At 38.7% G+C, this 20298-nt stretch overlaps 1 protein-coding gene and 1 pseudogene across 1 annotated transcript; one reads left to right on the plus strand and one right to left on the minus strand.

Moving 5' to 3' along the window:
* Positions 1 to 2733: 2733 nt before the first annotated feature.
* On the plus strand, positions 2734 to 7597 carry LOC104121128 (5-formyltetrahydrofolate cyclo-ligase, mitochondrial-like; annotated as a pseudogene).
* Positions 7598 to 16346: 8749 nt separating this feature from the next.
* On the minus strand, positions 16347 to 16655 carry LOC138909598 (uncharacterized). Its single transcript, XM_070200805.1, has one exon. The coding sequence runs from the start codon at positions 16653 to 16655 to the stop codon at positions 16347 to 16349; it is 309 nt and encodes a 102-aa protein (XP_070056906.1).
* Positions 16656 to 20298: the final 3643 nt, after the last annotated feature.

Below are 20298 nucleotides of genomic sequence, written 5' to 3' on the forward strand. Positions count from 1 at the left end.
ATCATTGAAGAGTTGCTAGATGAGCTAGGAGGCTCACAGATCTATTCTAAGATAGATTTAAGAGCGAGTTACCATTAAATAAGAATGGATCCTGCATATATAGCCAAGACTGCTTTTAAAACTCATTTTAGGCACTATGAGTATTTAGTAATGCCATTTGGACTAACTAAGGTCCCTCTAGTTTTCAAGGACTAATGAACCATATATTCCTGGAGCATCTTAGAAAATTTATTTTTGTTTTCTTTGATGACATTCTGATCTACAATAAGAACTTAGCCGACCATTAAAAGCACTTGAAAATTGCTTTTGATCTACTGATTCAACTTCAACTGTTAGCCAAAAGGAGCAAAGAATACTTGGGGCATTACATTTCAGCTAATGGTGTGTCAACTTATCCAAAGAAAATTGAAGTTGTGTAGTCTTGGCCAGAACCTAAGTCTGTTTCACATTTGAGAGGATTTCTAGGTTTGGCAGGATATTATATGAGGTTCATAAAGGGGTATGGAATCCTTAGCAAACCTTTGACTGACCTACTCAAGAAGGATGGATTCAGATGGTTTGAAGAAGTTAGGAATTCGTTTGAAAAATTGAAAAGAGCCCTTGTCACAGCTCCAATCCTAGCATTGCCAGATATTTCATCAACTTTTGTAGTGGAAATTGATGCATGTGATGTAGGGATTGGGACAGTACTTATGCAAGGTAGACAACCAATTGCATTCCTGAGCAATGGTCTATCAAAACAGCATTAGTCCTTGTCCATTTATGACAAGGAGTTGTTAGCTTTGGTGATGGCTGTGAACAAATGGTCCAGTACTAAATAATCAGACCTTTTATTATAAAGACTGATCAGAAGGTCCTCAAGTTCTTATTGGAGCAAAAACTACACACTAGGAATCAACTTAAGTGGATAACCAAGCTGATGTAGTTTGATTTTGAAATAGAGTACAAGAAAGGAAAAAAAAATAAGGCAGTTGATGCCTTATCAAGACTTCCATCAGTAGAGTTAACAGCCATAACCATCACAACTGTGAAGACTGAGCTTCTGGAGATGAACAAGAATAGCTGGGAAACTGACACTGAATTAAAGAATCTAATTCAGTCCTTGAGAGGGAAGGGAACTAACAATAAAGGGTATGCCTTTGTGCATGATCAGCTAAGGAAGAATGGCAGACTTGTAGTGGGGCCTGACAAGCAACTTAGAAAGGAGATTTTGCAACTATAGCATAGCACACCAGTAGGTGGACACTGTGGAGGTGACAACACTTATAAAAAAGTATCTGCACTTTTCTACTGGAAAGGGGTGAGAGAAGAGGTAAAAGAGATGGTCAAGGCTTGTGATATATTCCAAAGGCATAAATATGACAATGTACCATACCCTGGCTTGCTACAACCACTTAAAATACCTATAGTTGCTTGGTGTGTCATCAATATGGATGTCATAGAAGGTTCGCCAAAATCCAAAGGGAAATCAGTAATTTGGGTAGTGGTGGACAAGCTTACTAAGTATGCTCATTTCATAGAACTATCTCATCCTTGTTCTGCAACTGATATAGCCAAGTTGTTTATGGATAACAATTACAAACTACATGGGGCACCTGAGGACATTGTTAGTGACAGGGTTCCTGTCTTCACTAGCAAATTTTGGTAAGAACTATTCTCTATGATGGGGAGTCTAAACACTTCAACAACTTATCACCCCCTAAACATATGGACAAACAGAAGTGGTGAACAAATGCCTAGAAACCTACTTAAGGTGTTTTTGTTCTGATTCTCAGACTGACTATTACCAATATCTGGTTGCGGCAGAATGGTGGTATAATTTCCACTTATTAATACAGTGCACTCCCTATGAAGTACCCTATGGACAACCACCACCCTTACACTATCCTTATATAGCTGGTGATTCAGAATCCATGAAGGTTGATAGAAGCCAGCTCGCAAGAGAATTCAAGCTGCAATTGTTGAAGTACCACTTGCAAAGGGCTCAGTAGAGGATGATTGAGCAAGCTAACAAACACATATCAGATAGACAGTTTCAGGAAGGGGATTGAGTAGATTTAAAAATTCAGCCTTATAGGCAAATCATTTTGTCTGGATCGCATTTTACCAAGCTATCAGCAATGTATTATGGGCCTTACCAAGTGCTACAAAAGGTGGGGCAGGCAACCTACAAATTTTCACTTCCTCTTCAACTCTTGTTACATCCCACCTTCCATGTGTCTCAATTGAAGCGATGCCATGAGCTGCCAAAGGCCATATCTCATCCACCAGTACTGGAACTAGTAAGTCCCTACTGCCCTCAGCCACACAAAATTTTAGATAGGCGTATGATTCAAAATGGGAACAAAGCAGTAGCCCAAGTTCTCATCCAATGGGAGAAGTTGCCATCTGATCTCGCGACCTAGGAAGACTGCCAAGCCTTAAAGACTCGTTTTCCACAGTTCCTTCCTTGAGGACAAGGAAGATCTTAACGAGGGGGAATTGATGCAAGATGAAATGAAGAGAGCATGCGTCGATGGTACTGGGGGCTTGAGGGGTTGTACGTAGCCGTTATAAGTAGTTAAGTTAGGTTGGGAGTTAAGTTTAATAGTTGTACAGTTGAGTCCCTTGTTAGTTTATATTATAAATTTTTATAATTACATATTAGCCCGTAACTTGATACTGTTGGGGCACTTTAGGTCCTGCATTCAGCTGAATGAGTATCAATCAAAATCCTATTTCAATTTTTGCCCTAGTTTTCTGACTTGTAGCCGTAGTTTCTTTTCTATTTTTCTTCATTTATTTGTTCGTTGCAACATGAAAAGGCCACAAACAAGGGATTAAGCAATGCAGAATTATATAGAATGATTATCGTTACACAAACCAAACGGCCCATTATAGTCTACAGAATATGAGAGCAGGGAAGTTAGTTAACAAGGCAGCAATGGCGCTGATGTCCAATTCGTGCAAGATAGCATCACCTTCATTGAGTTCCGCTATGTCACACCCGACCCCAAATCCTCGCCGTTCATTCGTGGACGATCCCAGCCAGCTCGAAGCGATTTTTCAGAAAAAGCGCTTACTCCGATCCAAAATTCGTAAAGAGCTGAAGAATATGAGTCCCATTCAACGAGCCCATGAAGGTACAATTCTCATTTCCCTATCTGCTTATAAATAATGTAACTATATAGAATTGCACATATTATGTTTGTGTTTTTGTCTGCTTAAACTCAAAGGTCATTTCGATTCATCAATTAATTAACTGGACCTTGATTCCAAACTCGTTGAGCTCGTCTATATGAATCCCTCTTCCATTTGGACTTGTTTCGTTTAAATACTATAATTTTTGTTTTAACAGCTTGTTTGGATGGTTGTTACCCATTGGTATTGTATTGTTTTTTTAAAATAATGTTTTTTTTATTGTTTAGTTAAAATTGATTGTATTGTATTGTTAAATTCATCGTTCCGAAACAATGAAAAGACCCATTTTTTGAAACAACCGATTTAGTGTGGTGGGATTATTTCGTATTTTTTTTTTTCAATTATGCCCTTTTTTATTACTCCATAATTCTATTTTATCTTTTATCTTTTTTTTTTATTTTAACTCCAAATCTCCAACCTATAACGTACTTTGTCTTCCTCCCATTTTTTTCAGAACTGCTTCTGCCGTTCTTTGCCAACTCCACGGTGAGAGATAACAAGAATAAGTTCTGCCATTCTTACCTAATTTGTCTTCGTTCATTTCACGGTTATTATTTTTTACTTAATATTTTACTTTTCTTAATATTATTGTTATGATCTAATTATGAATAGAGTGTACTTATTATTATTTTTAATATTACTATCTTGTTCCACTAATTTTGTTAGAATTTGCATAAAGTTAATTGATTAATCTGTTTATAAGACATAATTGGAGATAAATTATTAGAAATTAGGGGTTTTCTTAAATTATTTTTATGCGCAATTCTTGATAAATTTAATATTTAAAACAATTGAGGGTATTTTAGTAAACTTATCGGTTACAGTACAGTACGATACAATCAAACCAAACAGAAAAAATGTTATTAACAATAACAAACAATACAATCTATCCAAACGTTATATTCATAAAACGATACAATACAATACAATACAATACATTATAAAACGATGGGCAACAATGATCCAAACAGAGTGTTAAGGAAAATTAAGGTTCTTTTAATCTCACTCTATTCATCCAAATACTGGATAGTAATATTTATTTTAAAGACAAATTAGGGTTTTCTTAATCCTGCTCTCATCTCTAGGCTAACATACAGGTTTCTAGCCACACTAATAAGACTCCCAACAATCATATGGAAGTGCAAACAACTACTAAGTCTTAATTCCCTCTAGTTTGTATCACCTATATGAATTCTTTGCTCGTGTTGTGTTTTGTTGTTCGCTAAACTTGCTTTAATTTTAAGATATTGTATGTCTTGAGACAGCTTTCTCCATGTCGATTTCATTAAAATAACAGATTCTTGCTTGGCATAGCTGCTGTGATTTTGCTTTATTGAGCCGAGGGTCTTCCGGAAACAGCCTCTCTACCTTCACAAGGTAGGGGTAAGGTCTGCGTACATACTACCCTCCCCAGACCCCATTTGTGAATTCACTGGATATGTTGTTATTGTAACAGATTCTTGCTTGGCTAAAAATGGTTGAATGAGTTCGAGTCAGTTGTTACTATAGTAATGTTATGGACAATGACGTCCTGAAAATACTTCTTTGGTGTTTTTCCTATTATATGTTAAATTTGAACTGTCAAGGTATGCAATTCATGAAATTAACTTGTTGGAGCCACAATGATGAAATCACTGTTGGATGCTTTCGGATTATTGAAGCGATAAAGTGAACCCTGGAAGTCACTGCCTAGCTTGCTAAGTGACTCTCCTCTCTGTTGCCTTGCTGTCTGAATCAAAATGGGCAGACGACTTCTTTGCCTTAGCCGATACCACTGATTGCTGCTTGTGTTTCTTTGTTCTACATCTAGCTCAATTTTTGTTACTTTTCGTCGATTAATAACTATGAGCTTTTTATATTTTTTCTGGTCCTTTTCTCAGATAATGCAATACAGAATATTGTTTTAGAAGCCCCATGGTTCAAATCCAGCCTGAGCCTGTGTGTTTATGCTAGCTCAGCTGCTTTATGAGAGGTTGACACTTCAAAAATTCTAGCAGAAGTTCTATGCAATGAATCCAGTGGTAAGTTTCTTCTTGATGCTATACTGTACCTGAATATTTCTGCTGTTGGAATTATTGTAATTTTCCTTTGGGATTGCATCAGTATCTGCGGTTGAAATGTAGTATTCTGCATGTAAAATTTTCTTCTGTTGGAAAGTCTGATCGAACTTTGAAAGATTTTGTACTTTTTTCCTTTTATTCATTTATTGTTTCTTTACTTCAAATGTCTGCAACTGCATACATTAAAAGATTTATAATTTTTCACCTAAAGGAACTATGCTACAATTCAGAAAATTTCTCCAAATTTTAAGGAAATCTGAAATAAAATGCTGCATTTATTGCGCCGAGGATAGCAGAATGAAAAGGCAATAAATTGCTATATTCATATATAAAATGGAAATGCATAGATGTACAGACAGAAAAATTATTATGTTGTAGATCTGCTTAATGATAAGTTTGGTTGATCAGAACAGGAAAAACAGAAGAGACTGTACGTACCGCGTGTAGAAGACAGATTTAGCAACATGAAAATGCTGAAGATTTCGAGTCTGAATGATCTAGTTCTAAGCTCGATGGACATTTTGGAACCAGCCCCAGTAGATTCTGATGGAAAAGAGCGTGAAGAGGGTATTTTGATTTATGCTTTATTTTTCATAATTTCTACTTTTATCATTACTGTAAAGATGCTTAAGTTGATTTGCATTGGTTTGGTTTGATATCTTACAAACTTGCTTTGTGAATTGTCTTTAATGTGCTCTACTCAATCAGAATTTGTATATTAAAAGTACTTGTTGGATCGCTCGTTTGTTGTACTCTATTTTTAGTCACCTTTGTTCCACACAGCTTCTTCTCACGTGTAGTACTAGAAGTATGACGAATGAGGTGAATTCTTATACCATAGTTATAAGATGAATACAGTCTGTGAGAACTGAGCCGTAAATTTACTTCTCATGCTTATAACTTTAATTTGGTTTGGCCTACACACTTGTATTTCTGAAGGATTTATTGGTTCTAGTTATGCAGGCTTGTGAACCTGTGGACTTGGTTGTTCTACCTGGTAATGGCCTGCCTCATCTTGTTTGTTTAGTTATGTAATACTCGTACGTCTTTTTCCCCATTTTTTTTCCTGTGTTGCTAGGGCTTGCGTTTGACAGATCTGGACGAAGGTTGGGACGTAATGGAGGGTAGGTTTATCCATCACTGCTGTAAGCTTTTGGTTCTATTTGGTAATAACAGTAGTGGCCCTTTCTTATCATCTCTTTATACTTTTGCTTTTCATCTTTTTTATCATTTAAACATATGTCATGTTCAACTGTAATATAAATGCAATTCATAGATCATTATGGTATTAAAATTATTGGGTATCAAAATTACCCTATTGCAGTAAAATTTGATTTCCTTGATTTTCAGTGCTTAATTGATGCATCTTCCATAACAGCTAACAGAAAACTGCCTTTTCTTAATAAGCAAACTGCTTCATGCAGATTTATGAAATTTATAACCCTATAACTTTTCAAATTAAACCAAATGCAATTATCTTTTCTTAATCCCTTCGTTTTGATTTTGGCTTGTGGACACCGGTGAATTCCTGAAGTTATTATGATATGTTCTTGAGGAAGTATGAAGATCTAGTCAAGGAAAAAAACTGGAAGCGGCCCTTACTAGGTAATATGCTGACTCAGTATTTCCCTTGGCATTATCAAATTGACTATATAGGAGAATCTCTAAACATGCTCTCTCTTTTAAGTCTTCTTACTATTATGCATGTGAAAGGGTTGTGAAGCCTTCATCTATACCATCTCAGTTTAATTGAGATTCTCTCTTGTAGTTGCCCTTGCATATTCCATTCAGATAGTGGATGAGGGTGCTATGGCTACCACTCCTAATGATGTTCCAGTAGACGCACTCGTTTCACCAGCTGGCTTCTCTCCCATAAGTCCAGTTGCCTTGAAGTTATATGGTTAATCGTCTCTAGCAAGAAAATATATCAGGAAGTTTTTCCCCGGAACACATTCTTCACATGTGACTGGTCCACTGATACCAATATGTCAGGTATTTCAACGAGTAGTAGGATACTTCTCGTCTGATCTCCGCGCCAAGTTTTACATATCTATTCGAATGCTTGATTAACTTGTTTATTGGATGAAGCTATGCTCCGAAGTTTCTAGTTTTATGGGGTTTACCTCAGAGACTTGTAAACTTGCTGAGGTCTGATGGTTGTTATAGTCTTGTAGTGGTCATGAAAGAACCCATGAGACAACACAACAAGATTTCTCCTCCCATTGGCACGATCTTGTTCACTTGGAGTAAAATGTGTAAACTGCATTACATAATTACTTTGTTTTTCTTCTTAAAATAGTTTTATACTAAGAATATACTTATCTTTATTTATCATTTACTATTTGGTTGGCTTTTAAGTAGTGGTCATGTTAATGGTGATAGGACTGCAAAGGTGCTGGGTGAAAACTGAGCAATAAAAAGTTTATCAAAATCTGGGAAGGAATATTAGTTAATTAATAGACCAAGTTTCTTTCATTTTAGAGCTTACGTGCATATCTCAAATGTGAGGTTTTCTTTCTAAATCAATGTTATACATGTTAGTTCTAATTCCGGACATTGTTTTAGACGAGTTCTGAATGTTACTTGAGAACCTTATTAAGGTGTTGCTTTAACTTACCGCACGTTTATTTTTTTTCCTTCTTGGTTTAATCATCGGTGATCAGACTAATCTGAATTTGTATCGTGTAAGCCTACTAAGGGATAAAGAGCGCCTTACCAAAATGTTTTCCATTATCATATATATTATCATACTAATTATTCTCTATCCCCTAAGTTTATTTTTCAACAGGCAATGGAATTCAATTCGTCACAGCCAGGGAGCCTAATTGCAACATTAAAAAGTCCATCATAGTAAAATGGCTTAAATCACCCCGAGAGCGGTATAAGCTTAACAGAGATGGGGCATTCAAATCTAGTAATTTGTGTTGCGGAATTGGTGGAGTCATCCGAAACAGCTCAGGAGACTAGGTAGTTGGATTCAATAACTATATGCATGTTGCTACTCCTATCCAAGCAGAACTACTAGCTCTTAAACATGGCCTTCAACTTGCATGTGCTCTCCAACTGAGTCTATTGGAGATTGAATCAGACTCAACAGATGTACTTCTAGGCCTTGAACATGGTTATCCTACGTACAATCCCATTATTTGTGAAGGCAGGGGTTTGATGTACCAAATGGAGCAGGTGGTGGTCAGACATACCTTTCGGCAAGCAAATCAAGTATCTCACGGTTTGGCAAAGGAAGCTTCCAAGCAGTCCAAACTTAATCAAATCAGGAATTTTGCAGTCCCACCACATTTTGTAGAAAATCAGTTCCTAGCAGACAAAGGTGGAACACATTTTGTTAGGATTATTTCGGAAAATAAATGCACTAAGTTGGTTAAACTTGGCAACCAAAATGCCCTAAGTGGCATCTCTATGATATGTAATATGACTGGTTTTTGGTAGTACTAATATTAGTATTACTATTTCTCAAAAAAAAAGTTTAATAAACGGCAGGCACTTGAAAGTATGGTATAGGAGGAAAAGGAAATGGTATCTCTGACTAGTTTTCTTCTTTTCTTTCCCTCTTAGACAGAATAGATAATTAGATTTCTGCTGTCTATTAAAGTCGACAGTTGTTTGAATTTCTAGACAAAGCCCTGAACTGCTAAGTCACATTGATTAAAAAGGTTATTAAAAGGGAAAACTACCCAAACTGTCAGTTTATTTATAAACAATTTTAATCAAAACTAGCCTAAAAAAAAAATATCTACCAAAAATAGCCCAAATGTTATTTTGTAACACAATTCTATTTTGCTAAAACACAAAGGTAGTTCAAACTTTTTGAGACATTGGACTTAAGCAATATTGCAATGTTTTTAATTCACTTAAGTTGAAATTAGAAGAATCAAGCACCTTAATTCGATTTAAAATTCACTATTAAACGTTAGTTTGTTGGATTGAGTCGAAAGATTAAACTGAAAACTCCATGGACAGCCACTGAAACTTGCTTAAGCTTGAATTCAAAAATTTGGATTTTCGAAATTGAAATTTATTTCGAGTGGTTGTTGTTGGAATACAATGGGTACATCTTAACGATTTGAATCTGAGTTTTGGGATGATTTGGTGAAGTTTTAAGGTGGTTTGAATTGAAAATTTGAAGTAAAAGATGAATATGGAAAAAGATGAGGGTATTATCACTTTTAGCCTGCGCCAAAAATTATTTACATTTGGTAGCCGAAAAAGTGTATTATATTTGTATAAATTTTCCCGGGTATTAATAAGGTCGTCTCAAGCTAGTTTGCACTGTGCACAGGAAGAAGGGAGGACATAGTGCTTATATGAAGTATCTTTAAAATGCAAAACTTTCACTAGCTTTCTGTCGCTAAGTTATTTTTCAAAAAATAAAAAATAAAAAATAAAAAACTTGGTTGAAAATGCCCAAAATTTTCAGAAAAATAAACTACAATATTAAAACACGTCAATTTTACACAAAATTTTCATAAGAACTGTTAGTATGAATGGGTCGAACCAAGGATTAGGGCTTATCTCATAGCATGTGAAAAAGTTTTTTCAGAATCCAAATACTGAAAAATTTGAAAAATATTTTCACAACTAAATATCATTAGAAAAATAAAAAAGGGCCAAAACTGCCCTGATAATATTAATTATTTAACCCTATACTTCTTGATATTTTTCGCAAAACAAAAAAGATATTTATCAATAGTTATATCTTATGCCAAGTGGATAAAGCATACATATTCAACAACAAATGTACTAATTTGCAGTAAATCCTTGGATAATTGAAATGGTCAAAATATACTCGTTAGTAACTAAAAAGGTCCAAATATAACCCTATATGGCTTCCGCTGTTAATGCGAGGGACATTTTTGGATCTTTTTAATTATTACCGGAAGATAACAATGAAGATATTAGAATCTAACAGGTGAATGGTGGATATCCATTAGATCAAGGATAGTTTTGGTCATTTTCCATTAAAAAAATTGAGAAGTTTTTCAACAACAACTCAGTAGAATCCCACAAGTAAGGTCTGGGAAGTGTAATGTGTATGCAGACCTTACACCTATCCTGAGAAGGTAGAGAGGTTGTTTCTGATAGACTCTCGGCTCAAGTAGATGAAAAGAAACATTAAAAACAAGTAGTATCAACAAATAGGGCCACAAAGATAGTAACAACAATCACAGAGCCAGAAAAATAGATAGAAGGAAGCAATAGCAACAACAAGCAGTAACAACAACATGATACTAAGAGACCGAAGCGGAAAATAATATGAAAACAACATGAAATACTAGCAATCTAAGACAAGAAAAACTAACATATTAACCATAATACCTTCAGTACGGAACAGAAATACGATCGACTACCTATTAACCTTCTACCCTAATTCTCGACCTCCACACCCTCCTATCGAGGGCCACGTCGTTAGTAAGCTGCAGTTACACCATGTACTGCATGATCACCTCTCCCTAATATTTCTTAGCTCTCCTTCGGCCTCTTCACATACCACCAAAGCCAACTGCTCGCACCTCCTTACTGGAGCATTCGAGCTTCTCCTTTTCACATGCCTGAAGCATCTCATTCTCGCTTCCCGCATCTTGTCCTCCACGGGGGCCACACCCACCTTTATCTGGATATCTTTATTCCTAATCTTATCCAACCTGATATGCCCACATATCTATCTCAACATTCTCATTTTTACTACTTTCATTTTCTAGATATGGGAGTTGTTGACCGGCTAATACTCTATCACATACAACATAGTCGATCTAACTACTAGTCTGTAGAACCTACCTTTAAGTTTCGGTGACATATTCGTATAACACAAGAGGCCAGATGCTAGCCTGTATTTCATCAATCCCGCTCTGCTACGATGTGTGACATCCTTGTCAATCTCTCAATTCCCTTGGATAACATACTCAAGATACTTGTAACTTCCTTTCTTGGGGATGACTTGTGAATTAAGCCTCACATCCATGTCTTTTTCCTTTGTCACATCATTGAACTTGCACTTCAAGTATTCTGTCTTCGTCCTGCTCAACTTGAAACCTTTAGACTCAAGAGTCTGTCTCCAAACCTCCAACTTCTCATTAATACTACCTCGCATCTCGTCAATCAGTACAATGTCATATACTAACAACATATACTATGGCACCTCTCTTTGAATGTGGTGTGTTAGTGTGTCCATCGTCATGACAAATAGAAATGGACTAAGCACGAATCCATGGTGTAACCCTATCATAACCAGAAAATAATTCTAGTTTTCTCCCATTGTACTCACCCGAGTCTTAGCTCTATATACATGTCCTTAATCATCCTAATGTACACTAGAGGAACACCCCTAGCCTCTAAACATCTCCAAAGAATCTCCCTTGAGACTTTATCATATGCTTTCTCTAGTTCAATAAAGGCCATATGCAAATCCTTCTTCCTCCCCATGTACTGTTCCACCAACTTCCTAACAAGTTGGATGGCTTCCGTAGTTGAACGTCCCAGTATAAATTCGAACTTGTTCTTAAAAATAGACACGGTCCTCCTCACCCTTACTTTCACCACCCTATCCCAAACATTCAAAGTATGATTAAGTAACTTGATATTACCTTTGTTCTAGTACAGTGGAATCATCCTAGTCCGCTTCCATTTTTCGGGCATCTCGTTCGTCCTTAAACGATATTAAACAACCCAATGCGCCACTCCAAGCCTGCCCTATCCGCGTACTTCAAAAATTCTACCAGAATTTCATCTGGTCCGGTCCCTCTTCCCCTGCTCATCTTATGCATAGCCCCCTCGATCTCCTCGATTTTTATACGCTGTCACGATCCAAAATTCTAACCAGTCGTGATGGCGCCAAACACACTTGCTAGGCAAGTTGGACATAAAATAATGAACCAAAATTGTAGAATTAACATAATTAACATCGATCTAAAACCTTAACATAACATAATAATACCAATACATGATAAATCCCCTAGAACTGGTAAATACAGAGTCATGAACTCTAAAATGGAATTACAAGTCTGTAAAGCTAGATAATAATATTGTCTGAAAATAAAAGACAACAGTACAAATGAAAAGAGTTGCCAAGACTGCGATCGGGATGCAACACTACCTCGTCTCTCTAACAACTCAGCAAGCAACACTGCTACTGGTGACTGGGTCCGACACCTGGATCTGCACAATTAAATACAGAATATAATATGAGTGCAACTAACCTCATGTACTCATCAAGTATCATAACTAACCTCGGCGAGGTAATAAAGACAAGAATTATAAATGATACTTGCTATAACCTGTACAATTTACAAATTCAACAACAAAACAGTAATATGATCAAATCATGAAAGTACGGATATAACCACCTTGGTGTATACAATTACTCAAGTACTCTGCTCAGTCAATGATCCAGCATATAGAGATGATATGCATGTAAATCAGGTAAATTATCATGGAAATTGCAAGTAAAGATGAAATGCAATAACCAACCAACACTGGCCAGATTTTCCTCAAAATTTCCAATATAGTACCAAACCACTGATCAGTTTTCCTCAATCCGCATGTACACCATAAAGAAAGAAACATTAGAGGGTGATCCTAGGGAGATGGATCCATATCCACACATTTCACGAACAACTCACGTGTTGTACGGACAACTCATATTCTAATAATATCTACCGCACAGACAACTCACGTGTTGTACAGACAACTCACGTGCCAATAATATCAATATCTGGATCCACATAGACAACTCATGTGCTGCACGGACTATTCACGTTCCAATAATACCAGCCGTACGAATAACTCACGTGCCAATAATAACAATCCCCCTAGCGTGGTCACAGGCTACCAGTCCAGATCATATCACACAAAAAGCAGATATACAAGAATACATGTACATGATCAATGAATATCAAGTTTCATACTCCTAGACTGGTATAAATGACATGCTACAGTGTAGGCATGTGCAATATGTGCTAACACATCTCAATCAGACCATTTCATCATGAAATACATCTTATCAAGTTCAATCAGGAGAATAACCTCAATGTAACCTCAAATGTAGTACAAATTGCTCACAAAAGGGGCACAAATAGTAGAAACATCACAGCATAAAGTTTAGCAATCAAATCAAGGCATATCATAGCCTAAGCACTACCCCGAGCATGAAATAGTAACCTGGTGCACGCATATGGGCTCAACGCCACTCATAGTATGTAGTTATCACAAATAATTCAGGCAACTAGTACCTCAACCAAGTTTAGGTAAGATACTTACCTCAAGCAAGTCAAATCACTCCTCTAACATGCCCTTCCCACATGTATCAACCTCCGGACGACCTGAATCTAGCCAAATTACCTTAATATAATCAATAAAAGCCATAGGAATTGATTCCAAATGATAAAGCTAAGATATTTAACCAAAATCAAAAAGTCAACCCAAAAGGTCTACCCTGAGCTAGTAGCTCAGAACCCGACCAAACTCACAAATACCGAACACCCATTCGATTACGAATCCAACCATACGAATTTTATCAAATTCCGACCTCAAATCAACCTTCAAATCCTCAATTTACACTTTAGGAAAGTTTTTACAAAAATTTCCAATTTCTTCACTTCAATTCATCAAAATGATAAAATAAAGATGGAGTCATGAATAATGAACAAATCCGAGTCAAAAATAGTTACCCCAATCTAAATCATGAAATCCCCTCCAAAATCGCCTGAAACTAAGATCTCTAACTCAAAATGTGATATAATAACCCAAACCCTCGAAATAGAGTATTTAAAACATTCTGCCCAGGCATACCCTTCGCGATCGCGGAAAAGCCTTGGCGATCATGAAGAACAAAATCCTCCGACTGCCAAAATCTCGCGCGAACGTGACATCCTAGTCACGAATGCGATGACCAATACCACCATGCCTACGCGAACACGTACCCTCTCCTGCGAACACAAAGTTTTAAGGATTGATGCCCCAACTGAACTCCCCCTTCTACGCAAACACGACAAACCTTGCGCAATCGCGATGACCACGACCATCCAAAGTTTCGTGAACGCAATGAAAAATAACCCCTTCTAACAGATTACCCTCTATGAACGCGATATTTGTTTCACGATCGCGAAGATTGAAACTAGAAGTGTGAATCAACAGTTCCAAAACATGGAAAAATGGTCCGAAACCCATCCGAGGCCCCCGAGACCCTGTCCAATCACACCAACCAATTCCAAAACATAACACAGACTTACTCGAGGCCTCAAATCACCCAAAACAACATCAAACCACGAATTGCACCCCAATTCAAGCCTAATGAAATAATGAACTTTAACTTTCAAAACTCATGCCAAACCATATCAAATCAACTCCGAATAACCTCAAAATTTGCATGCAAGTTCCAAATGACACAATGGACCTATTCCAACTCCCGAAACCGAAATCTGAACCCAATTTTAACAAAGTCAACTCTCGGTCAAACCTACCAATCTTCCAAACCTTCAAGTTTCCAACTTTCGTCGAAAAGCACAGAACCAACCTATGGACCTCAAAATCTACATCCGGACATACGCCTACGTCCAAAATCATCATATGAAGCTATTGAAACCATCAAAACTCTATTCCATAGTCGTCTACACAAAAGTCAAACTCCGGTCAACTCTTTCAACTTAAGCTTCCAACCTTGGGACTAAGTGTCCCAATTCACTCTAAAACTTCCCCGCAACCAATCCAACCACCCTGGAAAGTCACATAACCACAAATACACAAATTGGGGATTTGAGGCTAAATACTCAAAACAACCGGCGGGATCGTTACATTCTCCCCCTCTTAAAAAATGTTCGTCCTCGAACTGGTCTAGAATCATACCTGGTCTCAAATAGGTGTGGATATCTACTCCGCATCTCCCGCTCGGTCTCCCAAATAGCTTCCTCCACTAGCTGACTTCTCCAATGAACCTTCATCGAAGCTATATTCTTCGACCTCAACTTCTAAACCTGCCGGTCCAAAATGGCCACTGGCTCCACATCATAAACCACATCCCCGTCCAGTTGCACTGTGTTGAAGTCCAAAACATGGACTGATCACCATAATACTTTCGGGGCATAGAAACATGAAAACTGGGTGAACACCTGATAGACTAGGTGGCAATGGAAGTCTATAGGTTACCTCTCCAACTCTCTCAAGCACCTCCAAAGGACCAATATACCGAGGGCTAAACTTTCCCTTCCCGAACCTCATCACACCCTTCATGGCCGAAACTCTGAGCAAAACCTTCCCACCCACCATATATGCAACATCACAAACCTTCCTATCAGCATAGCTCTTCTTCCTGGACTGTGTTGTACGAAGTTGCTCCTGAATCAACTTTACCTTCTCCAAGGCATCACGGACCAAATCGGTGCCCAACAACCTAGCCTCCCCGGGCTCAAACCAACCAACTGGAGAACGACATCTCCTCAGATATAAGGCCTCATAAGGCGCCATCTGGATACTCGACTGAAAGCAGTTGTTGTAGGAGAACTCTGCTAATAGAAGAAACTGATCTTACGAACCTCCGAATTCAATAACACAGGCACATAAAATGTCCTCCAAGATCTGAATAGTGTGCTCGGACTGCCAGTCCGTCTGGGGATGAAATGTTGTACTCAGCTTTACCTGTGTGCCCAATTCTCGGTTCACCACTCTCCAAAACTACAATGTGAACTGAGTGTCTCGATTTGAGATAATAGACACGGGCACACCATGAAGGAGAACAATCTCATGAATGTAAATCCAAACCAGCTGCTCTGAAGAGTAGGTAGTCACGATTGGAATGATATGTGCAGACTTGGTCAGTCTGTCCACAATAACCCACACTGCATCGAATTTCCTCAAGTTCCATAGGAGTCCAACTACAAAATCCATGGTGATACGCTCCCACTTCCACTTTGGAATATCAAGTCTCAGAAGCAAACCACCGGGTCGTTGATGCTCGTACTTCACCTGCTGATAGTTCAAACACCGAGCTACAAATGCCATAATATCTTTCTTCATCTTCCGCCACCAATAGTGCTACCTCAAATCCTGATACATCTTTGCAAAACCCAGATGAATGGAATACCGCAAACTATGGGCCTCCTAAAGAATCAATTCACGCAACCCATCCAAATTTGGAACACAGATCTGACCCTGCATCCTCAATACCCCATCATCTCCAATAGTAACTTCCTTAGCGTCACCATGTTGCACCGTGTCCTTCAGGACAAGCAAATAGGTTTCATCATACTGACGCGCCTTGATGCGCTCAAATAAAGAAGAATGTGAAACCACACAAGCAAGAGCCCGACTAGGCTCCGAGATATCCAACCTTACAAACCGATTGGCCAAAGCCTGAACATCCAATGCTAATGGTCTCTCCCCAACTGGAACATAAGCAACACTCCACATGCTTTCATCTTTCCTACTCAAAGCATTGGCCACCACATTGGCCTTCCCCGGGTGATAAGAATGGTGATATCATAGTCCTTTAGTAGCTTCAACCACCTCGATTACCTCAAGTTCAGATCATTTTTCTTGAATAAGTGCTATAGACTCCTGTGATCTGTGAACACCTCACAAGACACGTCATAGAGATTGTGCCTCAGATCTTCAATACGTGAACAATGGCTACCAACTTCAAATCATGTACTGGGTAGTCCTTCTTATGGGGCTTCAACTAACGCGAAGCATAAGCAATAACTCTACCCTCCTGTATCAACACACACCCAATTCCAATTTGAGAAGCATCACAATAGACTGCATAAGAACCCGATCCTGAAGGTAAAACCAAAACTGGAGATGTAGTCAAAGCAGTCTTGAACTTCTGAAATCTCTCCTCAAACTCATTGGACCACCTGAATGGGGAACCCTTCTGCTTCAATCTAGTTAATGGGGCTACTATGAACTAGAAACCCTCCACAAAACAGCAATAATACCTGTACAAACCAAGGAAACTCCAAATTTCAGTAGCAGAAGGCGGTCTGGTCTAACTCTAAACTGCCTCAATCTTTTTTAGATCTACCGTAATCCCCTCATTGGACATCACGTGCCCAAAAACTTCCACTGAATCAAGCCAAAACTCACACTTGGAGAATTTAGCATATAGTTTCTTTTCCCTCAATGTCTAGAGCATGATCCTCAAGTGATGCTTATGATCCTCCCTGCAATGAGAATACACCAATATATCGTCAATAAACACAATGACGAAAGAATCAAGATACGGTTGAAACACACTGTTCATCAAGTGCATAAAAGTTGTTGGGGCATTGATCAGCCCAAAAGACATCACCAGAAACTCATAGTGACTATAGAGGGCCCTGAAAGCCATCTTCGAAATGTCTGAAGTTTGAATCTTCAACTGATGGTACCCCGATCTCAAATCAATCTCTGAGAGCACTCTATACCCTGAAGTTGATTAAATAACTCATCAATGCGCGGTAGTGTGTACTTGTTCTTAATAGTAACCTTGTTCAGCTGCATGTAGTCAATACACATTCTTATAGTACCGTCCTTCTTCTTTACAAATAGAACCGGTTCATCCCAAGGCGACACACTAGGACGAATGAAGCCCTTATCAAGTAGCTCATGCAATTGTTCCTTCAACTCCTCCAACTCTATAGGTGCCATGCGATACGGTGAAATAGAGATGGGATGAGTGCCCTGCACTAAGTCAATACCAAAATCGATATCCCTGTCGGGTGGCATGCCCGGCAAGTCTGCTAGAAATACATCTGGGAACTCTCTCACTAGTGGAACTGACTCGACGGTAGGAGTACCAGCACTAGCATCCCTCAAAAATGCCAAATATGCGAAGCACCCCTTCTCAACCGTCCATTGAGCCTTTAAATATTAAATCACTCTACTAGGAACATATCTAGGGAACCTCTCCACTCAACCCTAGGCAACCCCCGGCATAGCCAAAGTCACAGTCGTAGCATGACAGTCAAGAATAGCGTGACATGGTGACAACTAATTCATGCCCAGAATCATGTCAAAATTAACCTTACTGAGCAACAATAGATCCACCCTAGTCTCACAACCTCTGATGGTAACCACACACGATCGATATACACGATCCACCATAATAGAATCCCCCACCGGTGTAGATACATGAACATGCATAACTAAAGAATCACGAGGCATATCCAAATAACGAGCAAAGTATGAAGACACAAATGAATAAGTGGAACCAGAATAACACTGGAGCATCCCTGTGGCAAACTGAAACAATACATGTGATCACGGCATCAGAAGCAACTACCTCTGGCATGGCTGCAAATGCGTAGTAGCGGGCATGTCCACCACCCGATCGACCTTCCCCTCTAGGGTGACCTCGAACTAACTGTGCCCCACTCCTAGCTGGTTGGGCAGGTGGTGTAACTGTTGGTGCTGATATCATAGGATGTGAGCTCTGTTGTGGAACTCTACTCAGAAGTCTAGGTCAATCTCTCATGAGATGACTCGAGTACCCGCACTCAAAGCAACACTTCCGCTGACAAAGCGGTTGACCCTGATAATCCGAATAACTGCCTGTAGAACCCTGAACAAATAGAGCACGGTAAGAACTCTACGCCGGCAGCACACTGAATGATGACTGGGCTGGTAGAGCACTGTATGAACTGTGGCTAACTAAAGAACCACGAGGAACATGATGACCTGACTAAGCAGGTCTGAAAGGACGACCTCTGCTATAATATGGCTGGCCTCCAGATGAGGCACTACTGAAACTACCTGAACGACGAGGCCTCTTGGCCTCCCGCTCCTCACGCTCAAGCCTTCGAACCTGCTACAAACTTCTAGCAATATCGACCACCTGGTCAAACCTAGCATATGTCTCAACCTCTCAAGCCATACTGTAATGTAAACCATAGTTTATGCCATCAATGGACCTCCTGATCTTCTCCCTCTCAATGGGAACCAACCATATAGCATGACATGCCAAATCTGCAAATCTTATCTCGTACTGGGTCACATTTATACCCTCCTAGCATAGCTGCTCAAACTCCCTATACAACTCTTCTCTACGAGTCTATGGGACAAACTTCTCTAAGAAAGAGAACTAAGAACGCATGCCATGTAAGTTGTCACGACCCAAAATTTCCCACCGACGGGACAGTGAGGACACCTAACATTCCACTTGCTAGGCAAGCCAACTTTAGAGAATCATTAAACCAATTCCTTATTTCCATTCAGTAATTAACAATAATTAACTAAGATGAAATATAATAAGTTCGGAATATCATAAAATTGTATTAATTACTACCACCCGAATCTGGAGTCACAATTCATGAACATTCTAGAATTTACTACAAGTAATAGTTTGAAAGAAATACAATTGTCTGAATGAAAGAAACAGTAGAATAGAAAAGATAGACGGGGACTTCAAGGTCTATGAACACCGACAGATCTACCTTGAGTCTCCGGATAGCGGACCAATAGCAAAATCTCGATCAACCCGAACCGGTATCAAAGTCTGTACAAAAAGTGCAGAGTGCAGCATCGGTACAACCGACCCCATGTACTGGTAAATGTCAAGCCTAACCTCGGCGAAGTAGTGACGAGGCTAGGACAAGACACCCACATATAACCTGAACAGTATAATCATGCTAGTGGCAACAAAAGTAAATAAAGAAATAACACAGAAATAATGGGAGGGAACATACAGTGGAGGAATACAACATAAAGAGTGAGAATAATGAAAAGACATAATTAAACCTGAAATCCTTAAAGTAATTGAGTAATTAAAACAACAAGGAAAACTGCACGGCATCACTCTTCGTGCTTTTACTCTCAACCTCACCAAATAATAAATAAGACTGCACGGCATCACCCTTCGTGCTTTTACTCTCTTCCTCACAATATAAATAATCCATGCACGGCATCACCCTTCGTGCTTTATACTCTTTCTCACCATATAAATAAATCATGCACGGCATCACCCTTCGTTCTTTACACTCTTCCTCACAATATAAATAAATCATGCACAGCATCACCCTTCATGCTTTACACTCTTCCTCACAATTCACAGAATCAATAACAACGGATAGAGAGA

Source organism: Nicotiana tomentosiformis, chromosome 4 (genome assembly GCF_000390325.3).
Source record: "Nicotiana tomentosiformis chromosome 4, ASM39032v3, whole genome shotgun sequence".
Taxonomy (NCBI): domain Eukaryota; kingdom Viridiplantae; phylum Streptophyta; class Magnoliopsida; order Solanales; family Solanaceae; genus Nicotiana; species Nicotiana tomentosiformis.

Bases quoted from the DNA above. Each gene is read 5' to 3' on its own strand.
- LOC138909598 (XM_070200805.1), bottom strand. From the start codon at position 16,655: ATGTGGAGTGTTGCTTATGTTCCAGTTGGGGAGAGACCATTAGCATTG.